The 22,966-nt window shown below is 56.5% G+C and overlaps 1 protein-coding gene across 3 annotated transcripts; it reads left to right on the top strand.

The window, feature by feature from the left end:
• Nucleotides 1–1,507: 1,507 nt before the first annotated feature.
• On the top strand, nucleotides 1,508–22,628 carry LOC101662207 (NADH-cytochrome b5 reductase-like). 3 transcript variants are annotated; one of them, XR_006680249.1, is made up of 6 exons: nucleotides 1,508–1,786; nucleotides 5,002–5,150; nucleotides 5,354–5,441; nucleotides 11,840–11,944; nucleotides 17,122–17,297; nucleotides 18,991–19,067. XR_006680249.1 is itself a non-coding variant. In XM_004699399.2 (6 exons), the coding sequence occupies exons 1-6, from the start codon at nucleotides 1,589–1,591 to the stop codon at nucleotides 19,192–19,194; spliced, it is 948 nt and encodes a 315-aa protein (XP_004699456.1). In that variant the 5' UTR covers nucleotides 1,508–1,588; the 3' UTR covers nucleotides 19,195–22,628. The 3 variants fall into 3 exon arrangements, 2 of the variants coding, with proteins under 2 accessions (XP_004699456.1, XP_045148108.1); XM_004699399.2 differs by having other exon boundaries at nucleotides 17,094–17,297; nucleotides 18,991–22,628; XM_045292173.1 differs by lacking the exon at nucleotides 18,991–19,067 and adding an exon at nucleotides 17,586–18,275 and having other exon boundaries at nucleotides 17,094–17,297.
• Nucleotides 22,629–22,966: the final 338 nt, after the last annotated feature.

Below are 22,966 nucleotides of genomic sequence, written 5' to 3' on the forward strand. Positions count from 1 at the left end.
TAAGTGCAGTGAGTGCTGGGTGGGTGGGGGAGCACATGTGCTCGTGTTCCCCATCATTCCCCAGCCCTCCCTGCCATGGTGGCAGCTCCCCAGATTTCCATTGTCCAGGTGGAGACCCGGTCAGTCTAACTGACAGCTGGAGCCTGCATGACTCAGCCCATCTCAGACCCAACTTTCCCTCTTCCTCCTCCTCCCCAGACCCTCCTGCTTTTGAGGCCACTGACAGCCAGAGACCCACGCCAGAGATCTGGGTGCCTCTGGCCCCTCTGTGCCCCACCGCCACATCTAGTCAGTTCTGTGCCCGCTTGGCCCCTCTACCTGTGTTCTAATGAACTCTCCTGCAGCTGCTGCGGCAGAGCCTGTCCGCACCTCTAGCCTCCGCCTCCTGTTCTCCAGTGCTTGAGGAGCAGCAGGTCCAAGGGCGAACACCTGGGGTGCGATCCCAGTGCCTACTTTAGGAGCTGTGTTACCGTGGGTAAGGAGCCCAGTGGCCCTGGGGTGAGGCATTGGACGGCTAACTGCAAGGTGTGCCATTCGAACCCACCAACCGCTCTGTGGGAGAAAAATGAGGCTAGTACTCCCATAGAGAGGGACAGATTTGAAAAGCCCATTTAGGGTGGTAGCGTAAATTGAAATCAGCTCCGTGGGAGTGGGTGGCCCTGGGTAAGTCACTATGCGTCCCCAGAGCCTTGGTTTCATCTGTCAGTTGGGACCTCCATACCTCCCTTGTTGTAAAGATCAGGTAAGATGTAACCATGGGGCAGGTGGATCTCACCAACAGTGCTCAGGGAGACTCAAGTCACTGCCATTGAATTGATTCCTATCATGGTGACCCTCTAGGTCAGAACTGCCCCGTGGGTTTCTGAGACTGGGACTTTTGACAGCAGTAAAAAGCCTCATCTTTCTCCCTCAGAGCAGCTGGTGGTTTTGAACCACTGGCCTTGCAGTGAGCAGCCTAGCCCAAACCCACTACACCACCAGGGCTCCTTGAGTGTAAGAAGGCAGACAGGAGAGCTTAAGGAGTGGGGCTCTCTTCACATAACGGTGGGACGATGGGCAGAGGAGAGCGGTCAGTCTGGGCTGGGGTTGAAGACAGGTGACAGAAATAAAGCAGGGCTTGGACCTGATTGTCACCAGAGTCGGGGTTGGGGGCTCCTTTGTGGGGCAGGAGGGGATTGTGATCAGGAAGGGACCCGCCGAGTATTTGTGACTGTGCGCTAGCTGCACAGGTGTGCTTGGATAACGATGCGTTGCCCGTAAGCAACGTACATGCTTCTTTCCATAGGTGTTCTTTACTCTGAGCATGTTAAAAATGCAGTGAGATAGCCTGTCATTCAGAGCACAGGCAGAGGCCGGGAAGCCGGCTCCAGCTGGCCGCCCCCACCCACAGTGCAGCTGACTGCTCACGGACTCGCCCCTGTGCTTGGCCCATGCCAGCCGCGGGAGAGCAAGCCGCACAGAGGTGACCAGAGCATGACCTGCATGTTTTCTGTCTTCCAGCTGGTGCGGGAACAGGGCCTGGGCCTGAGCCCTACTCTGGGAAGACCACCCTGTGCCCGCCTCAGGTCCTGCCCAGGCCCCACTGACCATGGGCGAGAGGGAGGAGGATGACGGTGATGAAGAGGAGGCCTGGCTGCAGCTGTGCCCCGTGGAGCCCCTGCCCTCCCAGTGCTGTGGCGGTGGCTGCACCCCCTGTGTGTTCGACCTCTATCACCGAGATCTGGCCAGGTGGGAGGCGGCCCGGGCCAGCAAGGACAGGAGCCTGCTGAGCCGGCAGGAGCCCCAGGTGAGGGCGGGCTGCCCCTCCCTCAGCAAGGGTCAGGGCTGCGGTCTGCGGGCCTTGGTGACCCGGCCCACGTCACCTCCTCTGCAAAGCCCCCACTGACTGCACAGCACATCCCAAGCCTGGGCCCTGCAGCTTCAGGCACAGTCCCTTTCCCAGGGCTAAGGATTGGTGATGGCTAACAGGGCCTGGCACGTGTTTAAATTAAGCCTCTTGGATTGTGTGGAGGCCCTGGGGACTGGAGAGAGATCAAGACCAGCCTTCCTGTCTTGCGCGGCGCAGACTCCAGAAACACCAGTCTCACTGCCAGCGAGTCAATGCAGACTCAGAGAGACCCTGCAGGACAGGGCAGAACTGCCCCTGTGGGTTTCCGAGACTAGCTCGTTACAGGAGTAGAAAGCCTCATCTTTCTCCCACCGAGCTGCTGGTGGTTTTGAACTGCCGACCGTGCAGTTAGCAACCTAACACATAACCACTAAGCCACCTGGGCTCCCCACGGAGCAAACTGGCACGTGGTACATACTAGGTAAGCTGGGCGTGATAATATAAATAGGGGATGCTATTATCATTACCACCGCCACTACTACGATTACACTTATTCTTTCTCCTTTCTGAACTGCCCGGGTGGGGGCTTCACGGTCTCATTGAAGCCAGGTAGCCTCTCACTGCGACGTGTGGGAAGGTTAACCCTTCTACTCTTAGAATGTCAGAGTCCTTGGCGTTCCACCCCTGCATTGTACAGAGAGGGCAACTCAGGTCTCAGTTCCTCTGTTGCTACACAGAGGCCTGCTTTGAATCCGCACGCTGGTCGCCTGCTGCTGGGTGGGCTTTCCATTGTCCATGCCCCTTCTGGTCAGTGTAGAGCAGACAGGGCTCCTCCCATGTCCAGGCAGCTCAGCTTTGGCAACAATGCCACAATGTTACCTGACGTCACCCTTGTTTTCCGCCAGTAGGACCTAAACCGACCTAGAGACGCACCATGCTTCCTCTGTCGGTATCCATTAGGTGCTGTTGTCTCCATTAACTGACCCCTGTGAGGTGGGGATGGGGTAGAGCTCCTGGCCTCGGTCCGCCAGGCAACCTGGGTGCCCTCCTCCTCTGCCCATCGGGCCAGTTCACTGTTTTCTGATCTCACTCTCTCCCAGAGGTTCCCCGGGCGACCAACCATGGCTCCTGGCAGCCCTCCTTCCCCCCACCCTATGCCCTTCTCTCCGAAGCACCACCAGCCACTGCTGTCTAGATGCCTGGTTTAGAGTTTGCTGTTTGCTGTTGACTCTGCCTGCTAAACTGGATTCCAAGAGAGGACACTGCTCTAGGCACCCCTCCACTCCCCGCCCCAGGCAGTGCAGTGGAGTTTCTCCCAGACCTCCCTGGAGCAAAGCAAAGACGCCAGGGTGCCAGCCCTCAACAAGCCCAGCTTCTAGAAGGGGGTCAAGACCCACGGTCATGTGTGGCTCAGGACCTTGCCATTCAGTTCTCACCCACTACCATGGGGCCAACCCAGTAGAACAGAGGAGAACTGCTCCTAGGGTTTCCAGGGCTGCAAATTTTTATAGAAGTAGACAGCCAGCCTCATCTTTCTCCTGAAGAGCAGCTGGTGGGCTTGAACCACCGATCTTGTGGTTCGCAGCCCACCACTTATCCTACCAGGGCGCCTAGGATTGAACTGGCAATGCGTTCAAATAACCAAGCGTCACAACACTTTTGGAGTACTTGCCATTGAAGGCTCACTTCTTGCACTTAAATGCATCGGCGTGAACTCGTTCAATCCGCTCCGACCCCTGTGTGGCGGGCGCTATCGTCCTATCGAAGAGGAAGTGCAAGTCTCAGCGCCTGACTGACTTACCCAAGGTCGTACAGCTGGGGAGAGGGGCCGGACGTGAAGGCGAGCAGTCTGACTTGAGAGCCCAGCGTGATGAGCACCGCGTGAGAGAAAGGCCCGAGGCACCGGCGGTGAGCCCAGGCCCAGGCCGGCCAGTTCAGGGTGGGATCCCGGGCACGTCCCTTTGGCTTGCTGAGTCTCGGTTTTCTCATCCGAAAAAGGGGATGTTGAGATGGTTGGTACTTGGTCGGTGGCTTTGAGGATTTCATAAGATGAAGCTGTAATGCACCTGGCACATAGTAGGTACTCAGTAAATCGCTGTTCTACCCAGTATATATAAAAGGAAAATGTACTGATATTACAGGGTTTTTATTATTTTCATAAAGAACTGCATGTTTCTACTAATATATTTTTTTTCTTTTCATAAAGTAATAATAGCAGAAGAATTTAAAATTGGTAAGCCATTTAAATTTTATAAAGGTTACCCAGGATGAGTGGCCCAGAGAGTCAAATGATAGCCTAAGGCCACGCAAGTGGACAACAGCCGGGCTGGGGCTAAGCCCGACTCCCCCGGTAGCTTAGCCGGGTGCCTGGTGGCCCTGGTGGTGATGAAGAGGTGGCCCTGAGCTTGGGTGGGAGGCGGGGGTACAGGTGTCATGAAGACCAGGCCTGTGGTGTTGGTGGCAATGCCCCAGGGAGTTGGGGCTATAAGATTTGGTGCCTCAGGGGCACTCAGTGCCCAGCCCTGAGCAGCGCGGGTCTCAGAAGCGAATTGGGTTTGGGCATTTATAGGAGAGGGGAACCCATGAGGCCTGGCACTCAGAGAAGGCTTCCTGGAGGTGGTGTAGGTGGGTTGGGGCAGTAAAGGTGCTGGGCTCCACCTTAGAAGACCCACACTTGAGTCCCTGCACCCCATGTGGCCCTGGACAAGTAAGCCTTAGACCTCAGCCGGCCACTTAGAGCACCCGTAGGCCCCATCACTCTCAAAATGCTGTCCATCTGAAGCTGAGCAGATGGGCAGGGTGGTCAAGACTGACAGAGACTCGAATGTGTGTTCTGGGTAGAACTCAGAGCTTGAGCAAGGAAGCACCCAGAGGCAGGAGGCAGCAGGGCATTTGGGAGGGATGAAGGAAAGACAGCACCGGTCGCATTTGAGGTCCACTGAGGCTGGGTGGGACCCAAGGCCCCGAGTGTCCAGCTAGGCGCCGGCTTTGTCCAGGGCCAGCTCTGTGTCAAGTGCCTGGCACCCTTAGGCCCTAGCACGAGAGCAGTGAAGATGGGACTGGGCTCCGTCATACAGAAAACGCTCCGTGCAGCCAGCCACTCAGTGGGAGGGGTGGGTGCCTGGACGTCCCCGATCCCGGCCCTGGGCCTGACGGACCTACTGCTGTTACAGAGCTGCCCTTCCGGCTTGAACCCAGAGACCTTCCTGGCCTTCAGCATCAGCACCGTGGACAAAGTCACTGAGGACACCTATCTGGCCCGCTTTGCATTGCCTAGGAACAGCCAGCTGGGCCTGCGGCCTGGCCAGCACCTCATCCTACGGTACATGCGGGCGGCAGTGGCAGAGGGCCCCGGGTTGCCATTTGGTGCCTGCAGGCCCCTGGCAGCAGGCTCCCCTACAGGACCCCAGGGGAGCAGCGGGCCCCACTGCTGCTGTCACCAAGCTGGGGCAGAGAAGGAACATGGTGAGGGTTTGCGGCACCGCTGGCCGGCCATGAGGTGACTCTGCGCTTTCTTTTTTCCAGAGGGACAGCGGGTGGCTTAGAAGTTCAGAGAGCGTATACGCCCATCAGCCCTGCCAATGCGAAAGGATACTTTGAAGTTTTAATTAAGGTGAGCTGACCCACCTGAGGATGTTCTGAGATGCCAGGGACCGGCGCCCCGCTTGCCCATTTGCTTGGAGCAGGCCAGTTCCCACTGGTGTACAAAGCCCGTGTCCGAATGGGAGGAGGCTGGTGTGCAGCTGGGGCAGGGTGGTGGGAGAGACCCTCCCCCAGCTCCTCCTCTCTGGGATGCGGGGGCTGCTAGACCACCACTGCAAGGCCCACCCCTGACCAGGAACAGACAAGACGGTGAAGGCTCCGCGTCCCACCTTTTACCCATTGGAGTTCAGGGAAAGGGGCCCAAACACCTCAGCTCTTGTGCTGGGCTGGGGCCCTGCGATGAACCCACAGAGGGCAGGTGAGCAGTCCAGGACTGGACGCCATGGACAGAGGAGGCAATACCAGGGTCACCAGAACGACATGGACACTTCCCTCCTAGAGTCCGCACAGGGGACACCGCCTCTGACACTTTGATTCTGGACTGGGGGGGCAATATGTTCCTACTGTCTGACGTCACCTGCTCTGTGGTCACTTGTTAAGGCAGCCCCAGCATCACTCCAGTGTCTGCCTCTGGCCCCAGGGTGACCACAGAGCCCTCCCTGTGGGCCTCTTCTTTTAAGGACCTCAGTCGTTGGGGTCAGAGGCCATCCGAGGTCAGTGTGACTTCATCCTAACTAATGACGTTGGCAGTCATCATTCTTCCAGATGAGGTCAATCTGGAGGTTCCGAGAAAGACGTGGGTTTTGGGGGGGCCGGGCAGCATTCAGTCCAGTTCACTGTGCCCAGGGGGCGGGATGCAAGCGAGAGAATCAGGTGGCACAGGGAGGACTGGGAGGGCAGGGTCATTGAGCTGGGCCTTGAAGGGTGCGAGTCAGGGAAAAGTGCTCCAGGCCCAGGGGCGGGTAACCAGAGACAAGAAGGGGTCTCCGGAGGCCTCAGGTCTGAAGTGGCTGGAGGCCAAAGTTGACTGACGGGAGATGAACTTGGCATCAGACACGCCCAAGGTCTAGGGCCCGTGGAAGTTGAGTAGGTCCACAGCGCTTCCAAGGTTGTGCTCTTGACAGAAGTAGACTGTTGGGAGCTGCCAGTGGGTTCGAACCACTGACCTCCTGGTTAACAGTGGAGTGTCTAACTCCCTGTGAGCCCTCTGGAGTAGGCAGCAGGTGCAGGGAAAGTCGTGAAGGGCCACTGAGGTGGAGGCAGTCATCGGCTTGCCACACCGTGGGATTGCTGATCCTCTGATGGACACGAAGACAGCAGTGTGTGTGGGTCAACCTAATACATGGTTCCAGAGAAGTGCTTCCCAAAGCGGGCGAGCCCCCACCCCCCACCCCCGTGTCTGGGTGGGCGCTGGAGTGACCCATGGGGGCTGCAAAAGCAGTTCCCTACACTTGACCTGCCCCATGGGCTCTGCTACACAAGGTTTCCATTGCTGGGCAGCAGTAGCCACCGTCTTCTAGGAAGAGCGTGGGGGGAGCCTGTGCGAGTCTACACCATCGCTCTCCAAAGGGGACCCGACACCCCCATGTAAGAATAGCCCTCACATTCTTTCTGTATCCCCCTTGTGGGCCAGGAATTATGATTCCCACGCCACCAATCAGCAGACTGAGAACCCAGGAGGAGCCCAGACTCCACAGCTAGAAAGAAGTACTGCTGGTGGGAGCGCCCGGGAGGGCCCCCAGCGCTGCCTCCGCCCGCCTTTCCTGGCTGCCGGCGTTTATCCCTCACACATAAATAAGCTTGGATGGGATCCCTTCTCCACACAACTGTTTGTCTGGGAGATTCCGCAAGTCCTCTCCAAATGGCCTGCTTCCCCCACTGCTTGTCTGGGGTGCTCTGCGGGAGGGATAAGCCGGGAGATGCGCCACAGGCTGCGGGCCTCTCCCCACCCGCAAGGCCTGTGTTTTCCTCCGCTTACTGAAACGCCTCCCTTCAGAGAGCTGCTTAATTACCCCTAAGCCGCTGGCTGGGAAGAGCCAGACATGTCTTTGCAGGTTGAGAAGCGGGCGGGTGTGGGATGTTAGGCCTGCCCTGTGTGGAAAGGCAGGAGGCACGGCGTTCTCAGGTACCTGCGGGCTGCAGGTGCTGCTTCTGGTTCTGGAGTCTGGTGACCTCATCCCGGCGTCACAGTTGCCCAGCGTCATAGCCCAGCAGACCACACGACCCCATGTCACAGATGTGGGAACAAGGGACTGGCAAGAGAGTGCATGCGGGCAAATTGTTTCTTCTCGTATTTTAAGAAACCTGGCAGGCCAGGATTCTGGGTGGAGGGAGGTCTTTGCCCTTGTGAGTGACAGATGAGTCCCAATCACATTCTCATACCTAAGATCGATCCCCACAATCCTCCTATAGTAGTGCTGCCTCAAAGTTACCTCTCACTGCCCCGTGGCTGAATGCTCTCTACCTGGCAGGTTTGTCTTTAGGAGCAATCACGTTGTTCCTGCTCTCCTTGCTCAGGGGACTGTCACTCCCTCCCCCTCACCTGCTCCCAGCACTGGTGTGAGGTTACAGTGAACCCTCGTTTATCACGGTTAATCAGTTCTAGACCCTACCGTGATAAATGAAATTCCGTGAAGTAGGATTCCTTATTTGTAAATCAAATATTTTCATAGTTAGAGCATAGAGGACATGAAAAAACACCCTTTAGTCACCATTACACTCGTATTACCCAATTTATTAAATGAAAAAGGGAAAATGCAGTAAAACATTGTGGACGTTACAATTATCATTTATTATTTATTATATTATGAAGTACAACGGATGGAGCGAACAGAAGACTCATTCAAGTCGAAATGGCGTGCAACCTCCACGATTTTCTTGCCATCTTTGATCATATCCAAAAGTTTTACCTTTTCCTGGATGGTGAGCATCTTCCTCTGGCGCTTATTTTTATTGTCAGAAGGCTTAGAAGAAGCAGCTCGTTTAGGAGCCATCATAGGGCTTAGATAAAATTTCTTAAAAATCACAAACAATTACAGCACACTGTACAAAAGCAAAAATGCATCTGATACGTAGCTCCGATACATAGCGATGCAGACAGAAGCGTGTACAGTATGAGCCAATCAGTGGCAGTAATGACAGAGCATGCGCTGTTACGCAAAAACCGCGATAGAGTGAAGCCGCGGAAGTCGAAGCGCGAAGTGGCAAGGGTTCACTGTACTCCTCAAATGAACTCAGGGACCTTTAGGGTCAAGGGACAACCCACTTTGTTACCTATGTGGTTAGCTGTCATTAGAGGGGGGGCTTGCATGCCCCAGAGTATCTAAGGGGATGTGAGAATGCAGTCTTTCTCTCTGCCTAAAACCATGATGGAGGCGAACACCCCAAAACGTTTGTCTCTTAATGTCTTCCCTTCGATGCTACAACCATCCCTCGGGACCCATCTGGATGTGAGACTGGATCTCACGAAACTCGACGAAAAGATCGCCAATGGGGGTCTTCAGTGCGTGTGCTGCTCATTCCAGGCCCCGACGTCAGTCCTTCCCTGTCCAAAGCACAGAACCGTGAAGGGGCACAGAGACACCTGGAAAGAACTCCTTCAAAGAGCCAGTGGTGGACCCCTTAGCCTCGGTCTCCGACCCTGGAAGCAACTCCGGGTACCTGGCTCTCCAGGGGCACGCCGAGATGGCTGCGTGAGCAGGTGCGTTGCTGTGTTGGCAAAACCAGGCCCCTGTCTGCCATCAATCAGGCCTTCCAGTGGAAGGGCTGCCAGTGGAAGGGCCTGGATAGCGGGGAAGACGTGGAGCAAAAGTAAAAATGATAGAAGCAGTCAGAAGGCAGTCTTCCTGGTCTGATAGGGATGACTGGGGCTCAGTCACTCCCCGGGTCTGGAATGGGGCCCGCCCACCCCTGGGGCTCAACTTGCAGCCAGTGGTGGGTGGGCCTGTAGGGTCACCAGTAACACCCGAGAGATGGAAGGGCATCACGAGAGATGGAAGGGCATCACGTACAGGGACAGAGCCCGGAAGGCGGGAGGAGATAGAAAGATGGAAGATTAGGGAACGGAACCAGTGAGCACTGGGAGGATGTGGGAAGAGTGTGGTCACACCACGGATTGCAGTCAATTCCAGGAAACAACATGTGCATGCACTGGGGGATGGAAAACGGATCTGCTCTGTAGACTTTCACCCAAATCAGTCAGACGTAAAACAACTAAAAGCAGCATGATTCCATCGTCCCCAGGCCCCCTGGGAAATACAAGGGGTACCCAGCAACAAGAACAACATGGAGTTGCGCTGGTCAGAGTGGAGCTGTCGCAGTACACATTTTTCCTGTAGGTGAGCATCTGCAGCTCGCTCTGAGTGAACCCAGCGGCGTCTCCTGGGAAGGTTCTCTCTGGTCACAGTGAAGTTTTCCGTGAAAGCAGTTTCATGCGAGCCACTTTTTTTGTGATGGCTGATTTAAGAGAACAGCATGCAGCTGTGAAATTTTGTTTCCTGCTCAGGGTAAAATGGCGAAGAAACTGTTGAACACAGCTCACAAGGACAGCGCTATGGGAAACACTCAAGTGTACAAGTGGTTTTCTCTTTTCAAAAAAGGCGAGATGTCGATTGTTCTAGATGTCTGTCAACTCCCTGAACTGACGAAAATGTTGACTTGTAGTGCCTTTGGAGTTTGTCCCACCAGGTCAGACTGTGAATCGAGATTTCTATTTAGAGGTTCTGAAAAGATAGAGTAACCGTGTGTGACCCAAAAGGCGTGATCTGTGGCAGACGGGGGACTGGTTTTGCCACCACGACAATGCACCTGCTCACACAGCCATGTCAGTGTGCCTGTTTTTGGCAAAAAAATAGCATGCCTCTCTTTTCCCATGCACCTTATGCTCCTGACCTCACTCCATGCGACTTCTTTTTGTTTCTGGGAATGCAGAGGGACGTGAAAGGACCGTGTTTTGAGGATGTAGAAGAGGTGAAGAAAAAACGAGGGAGGTGCTGTCAGCCACCCAAAAAGATGAGTTTGAAAAATGTTTCCCAGAATGGAATCGCAGATTTGACAAATGCATTCAGTGTCATGGACAGTACTTTGAAGGCGATAAGGTTGTTTTGTAAAAAAAGTTAAATACATGGCTTTGAAAAAAAAAACCATTTTGTGGGGTGGGGCTCCCCGGGGGGGGGGGCTCCCTCTCGTAGGCTCCCGTAGGCTCCCACTTGGAAGAACAGAAGCTGAGTCTCAGGCACAAGTGTGTCGTGACACCTACAGTGCCAGGCTCCATGGGAGGAGAGCCCTGCCCTTCTCCTTGGGGGATGAGTCTGAATGAATTAGTCAGTTCATTCACCTTGATTAAGTCCTTCCCCTGGTCTAGGTCCTGGCTGCCCTCATGGAGTATATGGTCTAACTACCCCCCTGCCACCCCCGCCTGGTGCCTGGCCCAGAATAGGTAGGAACCCAGGAACTGGGGGTAGCCCTCGCCTGGCTCCCACCAAGGAATCCTTTCTACAACCTTTATTTTTCAACCACCCAGAGGATGGTACAGGCTAGCCCACACATCAATCTCATTCAGGCCGTACCCACTGAACTAGCTGCCACGAGGTTGATACCAACTCTTAGGAGGGTCGTGTTCAAAGCAGAGCTGCTTCGCCGGGGTCTCGTGGCTCTGAGCTTTGAGAAGTACATTTATAGGCTTTTCTTCTGAGGCCCATCTGGGTGGATTCAAACCTCCGGCCGCTCAAGTAGAAGCCGACTGCTGCATCTTTTGTGTTACCAGGGCCTCCAATGGCAGTTTCAGTATCTGAACCAGCTGGTGATATTCCGGAACTGGGACTGTTACATGCAAGGGCAGACTGCAGATCTGGTGACGTCGGCCTGCAGGCTGGAACTGTGAGATGGCCTCCCCATCATTGGCAGCATTAACTTGGCAGTTTGCCTCAGGCCTATCACTCCCAAAGAGCCCTGGTTTCACCGTGGGGCTCGCACCGTTCAAACCACCGGCTGCTCCTAGGGAGACCGGTGAAGTTTCCTGTTCCTGTAGATAGACGGTCTCGGAAACCCCATAGAAGGTCATTATGAGTCGGAATTGACTCGGTGGCAGAGGGTTGGGTTGGGTTTGTTCCTGCCCCGACCGTGTCTCTGAGACTGCGTATTAATGAATATTAACCGTCTTAGACAACGCTTATCACACAGTTAGGCTGATTGGCTCTGCCTGCCTGGCTCTGGCAGGCAGTTGGGTTTGCAACCTCTGTGGTTAAGCTATAGGTTTTCATCCCAGCCTCACCGGGCCCCTTCTGGGGAAGCATCAGCCTCACTTGAGCCATGGGAATGAGAGATCAGCCGCCCTGGTGACTGGGCGGAGTCGTGAAGTCGCACGTGGACAGCACTGAGCCAGCAGGTGGGGGTCCACGAAGCGGCCCCTGGGGTTTGCCGTGGCAGCACGTGGCTGCCCCACTGAGGCCGCCCGCTGTGTGCTTCCAGTGCTACCAGACGGGGCTGATGTCGCGGCTCGTGGAGTCCTGGAGAGCAGGAGACACGGCTTTCTGGAGAGGGCCGTTTGGAGGCTTCGTCTATAAACCAAACCAGGTCAGTACAAGACCCTGTTCGGCTCACCCGCCCAGACGGCCGCTTTATGTTTCAGGGCCCCGAACCTCCCCATGCTTTTCTTCCCGACCACAAACCCAGTCCCAAGCACATCCCTGGGGTTAGGCACAGGCGGAGGTGGACCAGGCACCCGTGAACAAAGCTGCCTGTCCAAGCTCCAGCCCATCCATGGTGTCCATGGCTTAGAACCCCAGGCTCAAGCCCCGGGAGTGAGGATCCCTTGCTTCCGTCGGAACAGAAGATGTTAAAGGGAGGAAGTGCAAACTGCCCTGAAAGCATTAGCAGAAACCAAGGCTCCAGGAGTTGACGGGATACCAGCTGAGCTGTCTCCACAAGCCCATGAAGCCCTGGAAGCGCTCCCCTAGGTCAAGACTCTGGAGGGCACATCCGCCTTTGGGCCTGCTCCAAGAAAGATGATCCAGCAGAACATGGACGTTAGCCAACAGCACATGTATCACAAGCAAGTCAAATGGTGCTGAAGATGAAGGACAGTGGTTACAGCAGCCCAGCGGGGGGCCGTCGCCCATGCAGAGGTCAGACGGTCCGGGCTGAAGGAGAACACCGGAACGATGCTTGCGTTGGCTTGATTGGCTATGCAAAGGCATTTGTGGGGAGAGTAAGAAGTTAGGGATAAGGCTGAGAAGAAGGGGAATTGCAGAAGATTCCATTGTGTTCAAGCTGAACCTGTACAGAGGTCAAGAGGCCATCTTTTGAACAGAACAGGGGATACTGAGTGTTCTAAACTCAGGGAAGGTGTAGGTCAGGACTGTATCCTTTCCCGTAGTGATCCAACCTGGGTGCTGAGCCAATTGTCTGAGCAGCTGCACGAGATGCAGTACGTGATGCCGAGTCGAGGACAATGCATCAACAACCTGCAATATGCCAATGACAGGTGCTGCCTGGCAAAAGTGCAGAGGCCTTAAAGCACGTGCCGATGAAGCGCACAACCTGCTGCCTTCGGTATGGATTACACCTCCACAGAAAGAAAACCAGATTCCTCACTAACTAGCCAGTGAGCAGCATCACGAGGAACAGAGAAGGTGCTGACACGGTCCAGGATTTCATTTTACTCGGATCCGCCGTCAATGCCTTCGGAAGCAGCAGCCGAGACGTCAGACCGCGCATCGCATTGGACAGAGCCACACAGTATGTCTTCAGAGTTAAAAAGCAGAGAGGCCATGTGAGGCCCACATGTGCCTGGCCCCGCCCTCTGGGTCCAGAATGCCTGAGTGCGGGACAGTGACTGAGGCAGTCCGAAGTGTGCGTGCATATGACTCGTGGTATTGGCAAAGGGCCATGCCGTGGACCACGGGCCGGCAAGCTGCGGCTGCAGGGACCAACGTGGGGCGCCGAAGTACAGTGGAACAATGTGAACGGGTATGATTCTGGCAATGGTGACTTCATTTGTTTGTGAAAATACATTTGTGGCTCTTGAATAATTTTTAAATTGTTGTGAGGGACAGGATCGGCTCTTCCTTCTCAAAAGTTTGCTGACCCGGCTGTGGACGACCAGAGGTCCACACGGATCTACCTTGGAAGTACAGCCAGAATGCTCATTAGGAGCGAGGAGGGTAAGACGGCATGGTTACTCAAGTAGGGGGTCAGCGAAGAAGAGGAAGCCCCTCAACGCCATGGACTGGCACAGGGGCAGCCACAGCGGGCCCAGATGCCACCAGCGCTGTGAGGCTGGTGAGAGCAGGCAGTGCTGCGCTCTCCTTCCCTGGGGTCGCGGTGATCGGCCGGAACTGCCTGGTTGGCACCCAACACTGACAGCTTTGGTAAAGATTGACAGATTCGGGAATTCTGTGGAGCGGCTCCACTTTGTCCTGTCGGTTCACTAGGCGACAGGTTTTCATACCCTCTGGGAGGCCCGGCGGGGTGCAAACAGGTAACCTGCTTGGTTCTAACCAAATGATAGGAAGTGAATGCCACCCGATGCCCCTGGGAGGAAAGGCCTGGTGATCTATTTCTGGAAACTCAGTCATTAAAAGCCCCCTGGAGCACAGTACAGGGAGGGGGTGTCACTCGACAGCTACCAGTGGGGACATACTGTCTGATACAGCCCCAACGCCAACACCTTGTCAGTTTGACAACCCAGTCACATGACTAGAGAGACGGTCTCCTCGGGCTGCCCATGTCCCGCTGCTCCGACCTGCTGCTTCCCAACCCCGGAGGCTCTGCCCTTGTCACGGAGACCTACTGCAATCCTTCCCTGACTCTCAGAGAGAAGTGCTTATTTCTCACCCCTCTGTGCCTACTTAGAGAGCAGCTGGCAGTACAAGGAGGCTTACCAATTACCCAAATGCATTAACTTTTAATTCCATGGTTCCACAAATTTGGTGAGGCCTTCTGGTATATGCCATGAGTCTTAAGAATCTTCAGATCCTTTGGCCTAGGAATTCCACTTCTGGAAGTGCATTCTATGGAAGGAATCCAAAATGCAGACTCTTGTACACGTTGAAAACCTGATAGCATGAAATTGGAGACACCTGAATTTCCAGCAATCAGGGAGCTGGCCAGTCAACTGGGATCTAAGTCCCTGGTAAAACATGATCCTGGATCTGAAAATGATCCTCAGAAACGATGTGCTGTGCTTATGCTATAAGCTGAAGTGACAAATGCTAGGTACGGAACTGAAGACACCATTGAGAAACCATGTTCGAATGCACAGAAGAGAAATGTGGAAAGAAAAGGCAATGAGGTGCCGGCCGCGTTGGATGGTGGAAATATGGGGCTTTTTCTCTCCTTCACGGGACTTTCCGGGACTCTTCCAAATTATCTGCCACGAGCACCTATTACCTTTATAATTAGAAAGCCAAAGGAAAACGAAAACAAATGGAAAAGAATGAATCATGCCTCCCTCCCTGCTCTTTTTGTTTAACTTAAAAATAGCTTTTATTGGTTTTTTTCTTATTACACATGCAGCACACGTTCATTGCCAAAAAGAAAACCAGCAGAGACCGAGAGGCAGAAAAGAAGGAAATAAAACCCCCGCCAGGCTGCCTCCCAGATGCGCCAGTCTTAGCGCCTCCGAGCCTGCACGGGGACATAAACATGTATCAGCACACACGTGTGCACACGTCTGGATGATGTGCATCCAATAACCACATCGAAGGCTGGTGTGGCACCTCCCATGTGCCAGCTGTGGTCTTGGCATTTGTCACCCTCACAGCAGCCCGTGGGTTTGAGGATCTCCACGGGACGGTGTTGAGTTGCATACCTCTTACTCCTCCTCGGTCTGCTGGCAGGAGCCATGCTCAGCCCTGCGGGTGAGCTGAGTCAGGCTCTGGGAGCAGAGATGGAACTTGCTCCTATTTTTTTCCCCCATAGCACCAACAGTGGACCCTGTGAAAGGGGTCTTGACCCCCAGCTCCTTGTGCCAGGCCAGTAGGGGCGGGCCCCTCGTGTTCATTGCGCGGCTCGGAATGAACCTGGGCACAGAACCCTGCTTGAAATTCCCTGTGTCCTATGTCCAGGGAGGCCGTGGGGCCAAGGGGTGAGGAAAGAGGTGGCGTCTCAAGCATGAACAGCCAGCCCCGGAGATTCCCGCCAGGCCTGGCTCTGCCCTGGGAGGAAGCTGGGGTGGCAGAGGGCGGCCCTGCCAACTTCCTGGCTCTGTTTTGCCTCTTTGGGTTGTCTTCATTCCAGGTGGCCCTTGGGGACTGGCCATGTGTTCATTCAGGAGACCCATCAGCAACCATGCAAGAAGCTGGGCCCCCCAAATCTGATGCTTCTGTCCACCAGAAGTCTGATGCAGGAGACAGATGCTTAACACCACACTATGGCCAGTGTTGGGAGAGGGACGCCTGGGCCATGGGAACCCAAGGGAAAGGCCCCAAAGGGAGGGCTTCCCAGAGGAGAGCTGAAATGGGGCCACGACAGGAGGGTAGCAGGCACGAGGCCTGGAGCCTGCCCAGGCGACTAGGCTCAGCTACCGCTGCCTCCAGGACCATATCGGGCTAAGGGCGGGCACAGAATCTGGTTTTCCTAAAACCTCAGACTCTGCACCAGGCACGTAACCCACAGGGCCTCGCGTCGTGCTCACGACAGTTCTGAAATCGGTGCCGCTGTTGGAGGAGGTGCCTTACTGGTTCCCTGCTCAGCGAGCTCAGCGAGGTGAAAGGACCGCCCGGGTCACCCAGCTGAGCAGGTGGGATCGGAGGCAGCATGGTGCAGTGCTGCACTCGGAGTGCCCGTCTTGGGAACGAGGGAGGTGGCTGCCCTCCTGCCCAGCTCTGGCACCCCGTGGCAGGCGTGCGGACTCCAAAGGCTGAGCCCCTAAGCCCCATCCACTGCAGCAGGGCCTGTCCTGACTCTGGTGGCCCTCCAGGACAGAGCAGACCTGCTCCTAGGTGTCCAGCCTGGCAGAGTCAGAGAGAAACAGACAGCCTGGTCTTTCCCCTCAACAGCCAACCTGGCAGTCAGCAGCCCTGTGCTTAACCCCTGGTGCCACCAGCAGCCCTTTCCAGGGGTCTAGAGCCAGGACATTGAGGAGGGGCTGATGGCGTTGGGGGCTCCTTAATGGGAACTGGCCTTTCCTGCATGGCTCTTCCATGCCAGGCACTTAAGTACGTGATCTCATTGTAGCTAGAGCAGGACAGGCTTGGGGCCCAAGGCTGGGCCCACCGACCTTTGCAGGGCTGCCCTGGGGCAGACGAAAGTGCCCAGAGGGCAAACTAGGATGGTGGGCTGTGGGCGAGGCTTTGGCAGGAGTAGGCTTCAACCTCAGTGTCGGGGGAGGAGCATCTCCCTGGTAAGCAGGGTGGACCTGACGGGACAAGCAGCTGTGGGAGGGAGGGAGCTCCCTGTCAGGGGAAGTGTGTAAGCAGCCCAGTAGGATGCTGAAAGCGGCAACCAAACCACTTATAAGGTGTACTCCACCGGGGGACTCCCCACCAGCCCCAAGGCCATGGTTCATGTCACACAAACCTCACCCAGTGTAGTCTTTTACAAGCAAGACCAGCTTCTTGCAGGAGACAGATGATGGGTAGGACGCAGAGGAAGGGCTGTAGGGCCCAGCCCAAGCCAGCCCAAGAGCAGGCCTGGTACTGGGGTGGTTGGAGTGAAATCCCTCTGCCCCAGGGGTGTCCCAGCCTACCCTGTCTTGTGCTGTGCCCCTCCCCATCCCCAGTACGGTGAGCTCCTCATGCTGGCTGCAGGCACGGGCCTGGCACCCATGGTGCCCATCCTGCAAAGCATCACGGACAATGCCGATGACGAGACCTTCGTCACCCTGGTCGGCTGCTTCAGGACCTTTGAGGGCATCTACCTGAAGCCGTTCCTCCAGGAGCAGGCCCGCTTCTGGAACGTCCGCACCTTCTTCGTGCTCAGCCAGGTGAGCCTGGGTGGCGACATCCTTCCCCGATGGAGACTTGGCAGGGGCCCCTTGTCCCCTCACTTCCCCTCCCTCACCACTGGTGCAGCACCTGCAGGCAAGCAAGAGAGGCCTCTTGTGTTCATCACACAGATGCAGATGCGCCTTGCCCTCACTGCCTCCCGTGGGCCTCGTGAGTTAGATGGGGTGGGCCAGACATTTAATTCCCCGGGCTGTGACCAGGCCCTGGAGGCAGGGGTGGCGTTTCTAGATCACCCCTCCCTTTCTGCTCTGCATTGCAAGGAGCAGACCACCCAGAGCCTGACTGAAGTTCAGCTGCATTGATGAGGGTCTCTGGTGCAAACCGGAAAGGTTGCCAGCTCAGACCCATCCAGAAGCACCTTGGAAGAAAGGCCTGGTGATCTGTGCCCTGGAGGTCCCCAGCCTTGAAACCCCCGCGGGGTTAGTTCTACCCTTCTCTGCCTCCCACCCCCACCGCAGGAGTAGCCATGCGTTGGAATCCACTCGATGGCTAGGATTCCGACCCCCTGCCTCTCTCCCCATCCTCTTTCTGTGGGGGAACTAGAAGCATCAGGTGCCATGGAGCCAGTGGGTGTCATTAAGAGAGGAGCTGGGCGCCACGGGGTCTGCAGGGGCTGGCTTTTTTGGAAGCAGGTGTCTGGCCTTTGGTCCAGCCCTTCTGGGTGGGCTCCCACCTCAAGCCTCTCACTCAGCGGCCAAGCATGTTTGCTATTCCCACCCACCCACGGGGACCCCTGGCTTCTTAGAATCTGCCACGTCCCTGCTTGTCATTCGGATGCTGGGCTGTATGGGTGTCTTGTTGAGAATTTTTCCAACCAAGCCTCCGTGAGGCCGGTGCCCACTGCTATGTCTGCGTTGAAATGTGTGTTTACAAACAGACAACCCAGCAAACCTCTGGGCGTAGGATGATTTCACTCCGTTGTCATTATTTTATCAAAGTGAAAAGATCGCACCATCCCCTAGCTGTTTCACGTGCGTGGAGCGAGGCCCGTGGTGGTGAAGGCACTGCTGCCAGGCATTCGATACCCGGGGCGGCCTGGTGTCCCCATCCAGTCACCTCTCCGCGCCCGCCTCCCTGAAAACGTCATCTCAGCATCTGCAGTGAGCAGCTGCCGGGCCCCCGCGATTAGAACAGCACCTGCCCCAGTGAGAACTCAGCAGACACTCGTCAATTGAATGACTGAGTTGGGGTCTCAAAGAAAACAGACGGCAATTGCACCCCAGGGTGGTGGTGCTGGGTGAGTGCTCAGGACCCATTCCTGAAGCCCCTCCCCTGGGGAGAACCGCTCGCCCAGAGTGACAGCCACAGCAGCCAATAGGAAGCGGCGAGGGGTGGGGAACCCGGCTTCCAGTCCTGCTGAAGCCCAGACTAAGCACCTCTCCCTCCCGCGCCTCTCCTGCTGTGACCGCCTGTCCACCAAATCAAGTGCATTCCTGTCCAGCTGGTTCTGACTCATAGCGGCCCTGGAGGGCAGAGCGGAGCTGGCACAGAGGGTGGCATCCTTACTGAAACAGACTGCCACAGCTTTCTCCCTTCGAGCTGCTGGTGGGTTCGAACCAGCGACCTCTGTTAGCAGCTGGGTAGTTAACCACTTTACCACCTTGCTGTAGTAGAAGCAGGGGCAGGCCGTGGGCTCTTGAGAGTCATCCCTGCTGTTTCTCGTCTCCCCAGGAGGACTCCCCGGAGCAGCTCCCCTGGAGTTACCGGGACAAGACGCGCTTTGGCCGCCTGACCCAGGACCTGATAGATGAGCTGGTCGGCTCCTGTCGCAGGAAGCCCTATGCCCTGGTGTGTGGCCCGTCGGAGTTCAACAAAGACATGGCCAAGGGCTTGGTGCGGGCGGGGCTGGCCGAGGGCTCCTACTTCCTCTTCTAGCCCTAGCCTCCCTCTCAGGGGCCTGCCTGCCTGGGCTGAGCCCCAAGGACCAGAAGGGATTGGACAGAAGGGGTGGGGGCTTCTTGGAGCCCGGCTGAGGGGGCTATTAGATGTCCCCGTGGGAGCCTGCGTGACACAGTCGGGCCGTGAGCATTCCAGAAATGGCTGGAAAAGAAGTCCCTGAGAGGAGACATTGTCCTGTGTATTTTCAGTGCCACAAGCCTAGGCCCCCAGTAAGGCTTGGCTTCTGTGGCCTGACCCCAGAGCAGCGGGGCCCTGGATCACCTCTAGTTCGTAACCACTACACATGGCTTTGCCCTGAGCCTCCCTCCCCTACTGGAGAGCCCCGCCCACAGCCACCACCACCCCTCCCCGCGGCAAAAGAGGTGCCCCTCCCGCTTCCAGCCTGCTCAGGCTCCGCTCTGCAAGCACCTTCAGCTCCCGCGCCCTGGAGACGGTTGCTATGGAGATCTAAAGATAGAGCAGGAGTCTGGAGACCTGGGTCCTTCTAGCTCTGCCCACTGAGCGGCTGCTAATTCCGGTCCACCCACCCCACCTCTTCCATCCTGCACCGGGCGTGCCCTCCCCAGGGATCCGGGCGCTGGCAGCCACTCACCGCAGCTAATGAATTCTGCTGTTCCCTGCTGGGCCCCAGGGCACGCTGCCAGTCAGCCTGGCTCCTGGACATCCCCAGTCAACGCCAGGGAACCCTAGAATCTGGGGACCTGGATGCCTGGCACTTGGGCTGGATGATCGCAGACTCCATCAGTCAAAGATTAAGTTCATCGTCCAGGATGCACCCAGGCTGTCAGACGTGGGGAAACTGAGTCCGTGGGGAAACTGAGGCCCGATGAAGATCAATGGTTTGCCCAGAGCAAAGCAGTCACGACAGAGGCAGCATCAGAAGCCTCTTCATTTCCATCCCAGGCTCAGACCCGGCTCTGCCTCAAACTGGGCTCCTCCCCCACTGGGCAGCGGCATGATGGGATGTTCTCGTGGGGTCCCCAGGCCTGCCCCACCCCCCTTGAGTCAAGCAGTCCCGCTTTTATCCCGTTTTTCTACGGGGCCAGGGAGTGCTTGGGTTTATCTCCCCTCAGTGTGCATGTGGGTGAGGTGGAAGCGGTTTCTCTCTGCCCAGAACCTGTGCCTGGTAGCTGAGCGGTGCCACGAGCCATCATGATGGCCCTTTGGGGATGATGGCAAAGTCCTCAAACGATTTCATGGGGAGATGTCAGGGTCAGGTCAAGTCCGCGTGGGGTAACCGTGTCTCTTGGCCTCAGAATCGCAATGTGTTCTGGCACGCCCAGAACCCTGACACTGCTGCCACCGAGTGGCTTTGAGGCAGCCAGGCCCACGCTTGCCGAACAGGGCTGCCACGCACTAGCTTCTCAAGGGGCGCTGTTCCAAAGCAGGCCACCAGGCCTTTCTTCCACTGCCCCTCTGGGTGAGTCACCCCGGCAACCTTCCGGTCAGAGGCCCAGCACCCAGCTATGCCTGCCACCCAGGGACTCATTAGCATATCAGGGCTCTGGAAAGAACCTGCTTACCTTTCCTTTGGCTCTGAGTTTCTCAAGCCTGTCCAAGTACAGGGCACTCCATCCTCCAGAACCTTGTGACCCCCGAATTCCAGGAACTACACACCCACCGGGAGACACCAGCGTCTTTCACATCTCCTGATCCAGCTAGTGAATGGGGACAGCCCGGGCAGGGCCCGTGGCTGCTACTTCCTGGGCCTGCGACGGTGTAGATGGGACTCCCAAACCCACGCATGCGGTACATTCTGACTCGCAGAGTAGAACTGCCCCTGTGGGGTCCCCATCTTCCTCTCCTGGAGGAACTGGTGGGTTTAAACTGCCAACCTTGTGGTTTGCAGCCCAACACGTAACCAGCGCCCAAGCCACCAGGTTTCCGTGCGTGACTCTCAGGACCTCTGAAATCTAGGGATTCCTCTCCCCAGTCCCATGGCTCTGCAGTGTCCCTCTAAGCAGTGCCCCTGGCATGCCTGTTCTGAGCCAGGCTGCTGGGGGCGCCAGGAAACAGCAGTGAGCGGGCAGGTGTGGCCCTTCTGTCTGCAGACGCTACCCTTGTAATTCCAGAAGCAACGAGCGCCATCCAAGGGAGGTGGGTGGACTGCAAGGACGTTTGGCCCGACCTGCCATTGCCACTGAGGCTGGAGACACCAGAGGCCATACTCACAAGGTTATCCCCACCTAGGGGTAAAGGGCCTACGGACGTCCCTGTCCCAGCCCCCTGCTGTTGAGATGTTAGGGCCACCACAGCCCCTGGTGCCCTTCCCCTCCCTCTGTGCTGCTGCTGTGCTGCATGGCACATTTGGTGCAGATCCAGGATGCCAAAAGGTGCCCCCTGGGGCCACCATGTAAACAGTGCAGACCGGGGCCATGCCTCCTGAGACAAGCCAGCCATGAAGAGCAGAGGGCCCGGGCTGTGTGAGCATGGGCCTCCTGGGCATGGGGGTGAACTGGGCTTCCGAAGCAGACCCACTTCCTGTCTATCCTGACGCTGCCCCCACCGCCTGCTGGGGGGAGGCGGAGCGGAGTGGGGAAAGTGCTGCTGGGGCTGGGGCCATCATAGGGATGCTGTGGGACAAGGGACATGCTTGCTCCCTGGACCGCTGAGGGAGACGAGCCAGGAAGGGACAGGGGACAAGTCTTGGGAGCAAAGGCAGCGAATGCTGTAGCACTACCCCCGGAGCATCCCGTCACAGCGTTTCGGCATCCCCCTAACCAGTCTCAGCCCCCAGATGCTCCAAGCCCCCTCTGCAGTGCAGCCACTCTGATGAATTCACAGCCCTGCTGAAAAGCCTTTAACGCCCCTGTTTGCTCTAGGATGTCGCATAAACGCCCTAGCCTGGCACTGACATCTGGGCTGCGCTCCCCACCCCAACTCTGCCACTCCAGGCCTGCTTTCCTGCATCCCCTCCCCTGCCAGGACCACCCACCTTTCTGGCTCAGCTGCCACCCCCACAGAGCTATCTTCATGGGCCCGAGAGCCCTTGGCGCCTGCCATCGTACCCTGAGCATGCCTGTGCTCGGCATATCCTGCATGGTGCGGCACCACTGCTAGCTGGAAGCCTGGCTGTCCTGCCAGGACAAAGGCCCAGTGATCTCCCTGAAAGATGCACACAGACTCCCAGCCGTCGGGTCAACGCTGAGACAGCGGCCCTATAGGACAGGGTAGGATGCTAGATTAATAAAAAAAGATTCAATGTCCAAGCACCCAGTCAAGGGTTTCTGAAAAGTGGGCTTAAAAACCAACATTCCTTCCCCTCTGTCGCCCAGGCAAGGCGCTGGGTGCCCTCTTATGCCTCCCAAGCCATTCAGTCCTTCATTTAGAGTTACTTTTTGAGCACCTTTATGTTTCAGCCCCTGTTCCAGACTCCAGAGAAACAGCAATAAATGATACAATTCCCAGTCTTCATAGTTCATGTGTTGTTCTCTCTGCTTGTCCCATGTGGTGTCCTGGGCAACTCAATCCGTCTGCCCCTCCATAAGATGGACATGCCACCTCACCTCCCAGGATGGCAGGAGGGACACCTGACACAGGCAGTGGGGGAGGAGCAGCCCCAGTGTCCCCTCGCCCCTTGGGGCGCTTCCCGCAGGACGGGCCTCTCAGCACCATTTGCTGGCCCCCAGACTTCTCCCTGCCGGGAAGGGGCTCACTCTTAGGCAACTTCCCCATGTTTGGGGAGGTCTTTGATCCCAAACTGCCTGTATTAAGTCATTATTAATTTAGCTCCCATGCTTTATTAATC

This window comes from Echinops telfairi, unplaced genomic scaffold, assembly GCF_000313985.2.
Source record: "Echinops telfairi isolate 266 unplaced genomic scaffold, ASM31398v2 ScPeMD7_443;HRSCAF=831, whole genome shotgun sequence".
Classification (NCBI taxonomy): Eukaryota; Metazoa; Chordata; class Mammalia; order Afrosoricida; family Tenrecidae; genus Echinops; species Echinops telfairi.

What these genes read in the sequence shown, in the direction of transcription:
- LOC101662207 (XM_004699399.2), top strand. Translation starts at nt 1,589, where the DNA reads ATGGGCGAGAGGGAGGAGGATGACGGTGATGAAGAGGAGGCCTGGCTG. An exon ending in GGCCAGCACCTCATCCTACG is followed by an intron (nt 5,151 to 5,353) that starts GTACATGCGGGC and finishes TCTTTTTTCCAG; the next exon opens with AGGGACAGCGGGTGGCTTAG. An exon ending in ACTTTGAAGTTTTAATTAAG is followed by an intron (nt 5,442 to 11,839) that starts GTGAGCTGACCC and finishes GTGTGCTTCCAG; the next exon opens with TGCTACCAGACGGGGCTGAT.